General features: G+C 34.2%; 1 protein-coding gene across 7 annotated transcripts in view; it reads right to left on the reverse strand.

The window, feature by feature from the left end:
- POSTN (periostin) overlaps positions 1 to 2,183 on the reverse strand; it is a 36,793-nt gene extending 34,610 nt beyond the window's left edge. For 6 of the 7 annotated variants that reach the window (XM_032294515.1, XM_032294512.1, XM_032294518.1 and 3 more), the window contains exons 1-2: positions 1,951 to 2,178; positions 539 to 637 (exon numbers count right to left, since the gene is read on the reverse strand). In XM_032294515.1, coding sequence (XP_032150406.1) covers positions 539 to 637; positions 1,951 to 2,069 — 218 coding nt within the window. In that variant the 5' untranslated portion in view covers positions 2,070 to 2,178. Of the gene's footprint in view, positions 1 to 538; positions 638 to 1,950 lie in introns of all 7 variants that reach the window. The other variant, XM_032294516.1, reaches the window with a different exon arrangement.
- Positions 2,184 to 8,576: the final 6,393 nt, after the last annotated feature.

Genomic DNA, 8,576 nt, shown 5'->3' on the forward strand with positions numbered 1-8,576 from the left:
TGGATTAGATAAAGAGATAAAACTCAAGTATTTTTTAACTTTAAACTTTTATGAAAAACTTTTGAGGTAAAATGGAGTACTTCAGACAATTTCCAAATGACTGCAAGCAAACATTAACTTTTTAACTCAGAACCCCTTATATTCTAAATCAGTTTGTTCTGGGTCACTTTTTTATAAAGTGAGGAAACTAAGTCACAGAGGTTAAGTGACTTGCCTAAGATAAAAGAGGGCCAAACCAGGCGTAGAAACAACATAATCATTTACTCACACCAATTCTATACCCAATCAATAGCCATGTGATCTGCTTCCTTCTGGCTTCCACGTCACATGGATTCAGGGGAAAATCTGAGTTCTATTGGTAATAGCGCAGATGCAGGGAGAACTTCTTTATTCATGTGTGTATTCCTTTTTTTCTTTAAATAACTCCCACAATTTGGGGCAGTATTTTCAAGAAGAACGGCGTGTACACCCAAGGGAAGGCATATACATCATAAAGTTGTTTTTGGAACTGACATGTTATGAAAAAAATAGGACTTACGCTTTCTTTCCACAGATGGCACCTTGATACCAGTTCCTACAAGTGCTGAAATATTTCTTTTTGGTACCCAAAATCTGTTGAAGGGCACAGACATTTGGGCTGGAGGATAGAGGGAAAGGCAAAAAGTTAATGTCCTAATAATGACTGTTTTTTTCATATCTACAGATCAGATGATAGAAGAAAATGTTAAGATGTGGATCTGATATGCAAAGATATGATTCTAGCCTTGTACAAATCTAATTTTTGACCCAATCCTTCTGAATTGAAAAAGCTAAAGTCAATTCAGACTTTAGCTTTAGAAAAAAAATTATACATTTCTGAGAGCAAAATGCAAGTGTTTCTAAAAGTTAACCAAGTAGGAATATTCAGATGGTACTAACATAATTATATTTCTATGTGCCTTATTGCTTTTAATAGTGGATAATCTAGTGACCCTTTTTAAACCAAACATGTGCTTAGTTGGAGGATGGCCATAACTTCAGAGCTCTCTGGAACAATGAGAGATCAGAGAGCAAACGAGACAAAATTTACTATGTACACAGACACTATACTGTGTAATTTTCTAGGTAAGTAATCACAGACGTAAACGAGTGCTAATATTAACTTTTAAACAATATGGTTGCATAAAGGAGAATTTATCTTTTTGAATGGAAGCAACAGATTAGAACACCCTCTGTCACAATTTTAAGGTTGTCCTTCCCTTCTTAAAGGGATAGAGATCTTATTTCACTGTAAGTCAGAGAAGCTTTTGAACATCATGAAAATCCCTGTGAGGCATAGGAAGAAGTGCCAAGATCCACTTAAAAAATTATAAATGGTTGGATAAATTACAAAATTACATGTAATTTTTTAAAATGTTTAGTTGTAGTTGCATTAGTTCAATAAAATATAAATTGCTTTTGCAAATTTTACAGAATTCAGAATTTAAAAGTAACTTAGATGCTTTAAAGAATTCTGAGAACTAGTTACATTACCCAGTATTTAACCTTCATACGTAATTTAAATAAATTTTCTCTAACATCATGTGAGATATTTCAAAGCCGTTTACATAATGATAGTCCCTAACAATAGATTTTTAAATTTTGAAATCCCAATTTTAGACGGAAGAAAATAAAAACACAAATAAATTAAATAATAAAAGAAGCCTAACTAAATTTTGTTAATTAGATTAACATTACAAAATATTTCATAAAAAGCAATTATATTCAAGTTCTTTAGACAGTAATTAAGTCTTAAAGCTTAAAGTGCATAGATAAATCACAGGATACTCACACTTTCCTTTCTTTCCTATTACTTTATAATAATTAGAGAAAAAGAAACTCAGGCATATATGAGAAACTTCATGTATACTTGAACATATAACAAGCTAAGGAACAAGAAAAATGGTTTATAAAACCAAACCACTGACTTACCCTTGATCCCGGCCCCTGATACGACTATGAGCCAAGATCTTGTCATAATGACCATTGGTGTTTGCAGGGTTAACAACAAACAGCAATAGTAGAGAAAACGTGGGTAAGAAGGGAATCATCTTGAGCCTCTCCGTTGCAGTTAGTCCACGAAGAGAACTGGCAGTGGGCTTTGCAGAGCTCAGAGTTTATATACATGTCAGAGTTGTGGGAGGGAACACTGCATCAACCTGAGAATGTGAACTCTTTCCAAGAAACATCAGCAACTTCAAGTTGCCAGCTGAGATTTGTTTCAGTTAGTTATATTTAAGAAACACATCGAGCTACTTTTCCTTTTCATTATAAAGAAGGTACTTATTTTTAATCATATGAACATCTGACTCATTGCATGTTTATGCCTCAGTTTTATTCTTTTGTATCTTAGAGAGTTCTTTTGTTGAGTTTTAAGAGATTCTGCAATCCTTTTCAGAGTAGAATGTATAATGTCCATGTGCTCAAGATTATTGTTAGGTCTTATTTGCAGTTCACATCAGAACGGAAAGATTATTTTTGTTATTTTTATCAGAAAACAAAGGTAGATGCAAGTCTTAACAATCACAAGGGAGTAAAGGCTGTTGATTAAAAACAAACTCTGGATAGATTTAAAACTTACGTAAGATATGAAATAAGAATCTAACTTGCTGAGGAATCATGTAGGAGAGTCCACATTTTCCTTGCTATCCTACAAAAATAGAGCACTATCTCTCATTTCCTTTCTTTTTTCAAATACCAAGGAACATATAGAGTTAACATAAAAGTACTCTGAAAAATTTCTCGAACTCTTGAAATGAAGCAGAAAGGAAAAACATTTGTGCTTTACTGTTTTTCATTGCATACTTCACGTGATGTTGAACACCTCTACACAGCACATCTACTGATAACCACTGGTGAGCAGCAGCTACTATTGGAAGCAATTTTTATGAATCTAAAGATAACTAGAATAATTGAATACGTATTAGGAAATGGGCATTGCCAAAGTGATTCTTCTGATTTTATCAAGACTAAAGCCTTTCAATGTTACACTATGCCATCCCTGGCCAAGAAAATGTGCATTCTTACTACTCCACACATATATCAAATGTTAGAACACTTTGGATAAAGGAAATCTGAATGTCGGAAGCAAACAATGAGCTGGCATGGTAACCACAATCAATTTCCTTGAATAACAAGCTGCACGTCATTGTAAAGTGTAATTTCAATACATCTTGTTACAAAGTGCTCCCTCTGTAATGACCTATCAGTGTTCTTTTTCCAGTGGTGAGATAGGGAAACTTTGCCTGGATTCTCCCTCTTGTTCTAATGGAAAGGCCTTTAAGAGAACTGGATTGGGCAGGAGCGGATTCTCAGTATCCTGAGTTATGCTTAAATTCACTATGAGATTTTGCCTTGGGATAGTAAAATATTCTACAATTTGCTGCTTAATTTATTAAGAAACCACACGGTGAAACAACAAATGCTGAAATATAGTTGAGAGGTCATTTCAGTATGAAAATCTTGGAATTAAGGTATAGAAAATGAAGGGGCAATTCGAAAGAAGAGTTGGAGAGGAGCTAGCGTAAGAGTTAAATTATGTCCTGTCCCTGGTCCGTTCTCAGAAGAAGAGTATTAGTCCATCATTTACATTTCTCTGAATAGAATCATTCTGACTTCATATTTATGATGTCATCTTTTGCTTTCTATTGTAGCTTTCTATTACTCTTACGTTGTGTAAATGGTAAGTGATCAGGAGCTGCTTATTGATTAGGATGGATAAACTATTTTATGAAAATGAGCTCTAAATATTATTAAATTAGCTGTTATGACATTCATGGTAACATAGGTATATAAAAGTCTTCAACTCTAGACTAGTTAGACATTATAATATAGATTACTTACCTTCTAAAACACAACAATAGAATTTTGGAATTGCAGGGGAATGAATAAAACTCAAAGTATTCAGCATCTCCAAGGTCACCATCCTAAAAAGTTGTTCACTCTTTACTGGTATGTTCACTGCTACTAATGCCACATTTTCCATCTTTAGACTGCTGTAACTACTTAACAAGCCTTTCTGTAATGAAACCGAACTCTGCTCAAATGCAATAGGGTTTGACTGGAGGTGAAGGATGAGGTAGTACATATATACTACTACATACCAACTTGTATAGTAAGTATCAAGGGTAAAAAAATATATATTTTTAAATACAGTCCAGAATGATAACTGATAGACCTGATTGTGAATATAAGAGGTGAAGGAAGAATCAAAATTTCCTGCCACGTTACCTTCTTTCTTAACATTGCATGGAATGAATTAAAATTTTATTATTTTCAAAAACAATTTTGACCTAGTTGTTCCTTGCAACCAGTTTTATCCACTAGAATTAATGGCTTCCATTCAGCCTGACTCTCGCAGTTGATAAATAATGCAAAAAATGAGTACTGAAGATGGAAATGCAGTCATATTTCAAAAGACTACTGCTCCCTTCTGACAAGTGAGACAGATTCATGCTTTTTTTGTGGAAAGCATGATATATGCTCATACAATTAAAATAGAGATCTTAAATATTTGTTTCCACAGGTAATAGAGATTGTAGGTCTATCCATTTTGAGCTTCATTTCTGGAACTTGTATAAGTCCCATGGAAATCAACAAATACCAGCCCTCAGCATTTACAGTTAGGATTAGTGATGACGGCAAGAAATATCTTGAAAATGCGAACCAGGTGTGCATACAAACTACCTGCAAATTTAGAGGTTGGGGAATACCCCAAGAGAAGGAAAAATTAGAGTAAATATAAAAAGATCATAGCACTGGAACTTAAAAATCTAAGGTGAGACCAGAAGTGTGATATTATGTGCCTAATAGTGGGAGGAAGTCTCAGGAAGTTTCGAGTAGGATGAGGGAAGAAAAGAGTTGTAAGAAAAAGAATGGAAAAAAGAGTAGTTTAAGTTTTAGAGAAGATAGTGAAAATCTTGGAAAGAACATAATTCTTCCCTTTCAGAGCATTTATCAAGGGTCAAATTTTCTCTCTCTCCTTTCCCCCCACCCCTTTCTCTCTGTCTCTCTCCACACAGGACCCTTATTCTTCTGCATCAGAAAAAGATGCTGACCCTGGGGTTGCTCATGTAATTTTCCTAGGAGATGGGAGGAAAATTGAAATGATGATAATTAAGTCTGACTTTCAGGTTTATAAAATTTGACCCAGAAATATAAGTTATTAATGAAAAATAAATGGTTTATTATGTAACTGAAGAAAAATAATGTGACTGAAAGACAGGGTCATTTGTTTCTAGCTATCAGGATGCTAATTTATTGGGAGTTTGCAAATTATCTAGTGGATCTTTGTAACAAGACTTGTAGCCTCTGGAGACTATGAAGTCATTGTAATATCATGCTTACTGTCACCAGCATGCAACTAACCTTCAACTTTCCCTGTACTGTCCAGGACATAGACTATGGATTCAACAAACCTGGATACGCAAGCCAAATGCAGATTTTCTTAAAGCAAAAAGTTCTTTGGTTTTGCACTATCTAGAGTAGCTATTTATGCCAAATTATTTTTAAACCCCCGCTTTTTAACATGTAGGTCACGGATCGTGAAAATGTTTCTTGAATATCACTTTGCTTTTTTTTCTGTCCTATTTGTAAACTGCATGTAGTTTACAACTTACTTGTAAAACATAATAAGGTCTTGAAGTTAGTGGCCCACTTTCTTGGGGGTAGTGCTCTGGTATCCAACTATCTTGGCTAGTGAGGGTCCCAGGCTTCCTTGACAGCTAGGTTAACAGCCCTATAAATTGAAGTTCTGGCAAAGACCCAGTGGTCTCTGTTTCTTTTGAGCTGGTGAAAAAGTTTTCTTAAAATGACTAGGTTAGGCTGAAGTAAGCCTACACTAGTAGGAATTCAAATTAAACAAAAATTAGATTTCATGATTTTTTTTCCTTTTTAAAATATGCATACAGCCCAAATAAAATTGAACATCAATGAACAACTTGAAGAAGCCAAAGAAGAAATATATAGGGTCAAATACTTGTGGCCGGACACACTATATAGTCTACAAGAACTGGGCTCTCTCATGACATCTTTTGACCTAACACTTCCAATGGATTTCCTCTGAATACTCCATAAATCTTCCAAGAATGTTCTGGCCTAACATATCTATAATGAGATAGTATACAGACAAAGAGATGATTAACTGCAGCCCAAAGCAACATGGGGTGATGTTTCTTTAATGTTAAGTCATTTAGAAGCAAGACTAAAGGCTTTCTGAAATAAATGCAAGTAATATGCCATCTTCTCTGTAGAACTTTAAGCTGTCACATCTTTTAAAAGCCTATCAAGTGTCAGCCTATCTTCTCATATTAAATTGTTAGTTGATGTAACATATTTGACCGTAATTGAACTGGGTACTTTTGCAATTTTAAAACTGAGTCCTTATTAACAGTATCTTTATTAGCAGTATTTACTTGTATTTCTTTGGAGACATCTAGTGGATAAAGTAGAGTATACAATGTTTCTAGAAGCACAGATACCATCTATTATATTTTGATTAAATTAATAATCAAAATAAAACTGATATAAAAATCTTAGACATTTTACCTGTGTTTCAAAATGACAAACGACTGAAAATTAATAAAGCAGTCTTACATATAATATTTTAAAGCTGATACATATTGGCCACAATAAGCGATGCAAAATCTCAATAAAAGTTGAAGAATCTAGTCCTGTTTTTCCATGTATGTGGCCGAGACATGAATAGCTTCATTTTTCAAATCTGAATTTCTGAGGTTTTTTGTTTCTGACATAAAATAGTGACATGTGCTTAGAAATGATGACTGAATTTTTCTACTTCAAACAAATGATTGGAAATAATCACTTCTGCAGTGTAATTTCATTCTCTGGTTCCCTCTCACATTTATATACCCCTTACTTCTCAGCCCCTGATACTGTTGACATTATGCCTTGCATCTTCTCTCTCATTTGGTTCTGGATGATTTTGTTTAAGAGATAATTAAGACCCCACTCATCATCTGTCTCCTGCCCACAAATAACTTTTAATATTCTTCCAGATTAGACTGTAAGATGAAGGGATGGATAATTGCTGCAATTAAAAGAACTCTGTAGCCATCCATCTTTCATAGTACTGAAATTTCAACATCCCATCTGGAGCATTTGGTCTTTTGAAAGAATGGTCTAAATTATGATAACTCCATAATTTGTAATCAACCGTTTATCACTTTCCTTGGATCCTTTCCCTCTGAAATAGAAATACTCTCAGGTCCCATGCTTAAACCTCCATTTCTCTGCTGATATATCTTCCCTGCTGATTTGTCTGTGTCCAACACTGTCCTCAAAATCCCTTCGTCTATTTCCAGTGTTTGTAGTACATGGTCTATATATGCTTCCTCTCTACATCTGAAAAGCTTTTCGGATTTCTTCCCAGGAAAAGTGCCAACCAAAGTAGAGTTATTCCTCATTTTTCAATCACAATCTTTCAGCTATTCTCAAATACATTGAATACACTTTGTTCTAAAATAAACTTTGTTTCTCCACTTCACTGGATAATGATCTTATGTGATGAATTTCCAACTGCAGAAATTGAATATTGTTGCAATTACAGATTTCTTCTTGTTCTCCCCGTATATCATGAGGTTTTCTGCTTTCTGCTCTGAGATGCATGTGTCTGATGAAGGTTTTTATTCACTTATATTGTCCTATATACAAATCAATCTCGGGATACTGTGTTAGTACTGTGGGGAAAAATGGAAAAGACCTGCTCTTCTTTTTATGCTAACAAATGTGCAACACTCTTTATACCTTTATTATTGTTCTTAAGGACACATACTTGTAGAAAAAGTGGAATTAGATAAGTTAAAGTGAAATTACATGAGTTACAGGATTTCAGGCCATGTAGGACCTGAACAGGGGTTTGGATGTCTTAGCTTCTCAGTATATAACGAATGACAAAAAAAGTGATCCCATTAGAGAATGTTAAAGGGTAGAGGTTGGGGTGAAGGGTGGAAAAGAAACTATTTCAGTGAACACAGAAACTAGTTCTATGGTCCTTATTCAGAAAAAAAGGCCCCGAGCAGTTATGGCAGCTTTGGCCTTTAAATGAAAAAAGAATCTTTAATTTTTTTAGTCTGCTTTTAGGTTTTATAGGAACACATGAACCCAGAGTTGCACATTTTTTACCTTTAGCAAATTATTTTTACTTTAAGTAAAACGAACACAAGTATGCAGATGTTAGTAGAATAATAAGAACAGTAGCATATTCATTATAATGACATATGGATACTTGCACTGTTTGAAATTCATACACAAAGTACAACGTGCTAGAGAAATCATTAACTTGGATGTGAGTTGATAGTTCTGCTAAAACGAGAAGCTGACTTTATATCTAAGCAGTATAAAACCACAAAGGTGGTGAATTAATAATTCTTCAGCATGAGAGATTATTTGGGGAACCTCTATTTAGAAGCAGGTATGTCAATTTTTCAGTTGCATTTAAACATCTATCAAGATGTATTTTTACCATGTGGCAGATAATTTTTTATAGTTTTTTTCCCTCTTCTCTTACAAGATTAATAGCCAGAGAGTAATTGAGATAA

This window comes from Sapajus apella, unplaced genomic scaffold, assembly GCF_009761245.1.
Source record: "Sapajus apella isolate SASKATOON/1434 unplaced genomic scaffold, GSC_monkey_1.0 scaffold32, whole genome shotgun sequence".
NCBI lineage: Eukaryota > Metazoa > Chordata > Mammalia > Primates > Cebidae > Sapajus > Sapajus apella.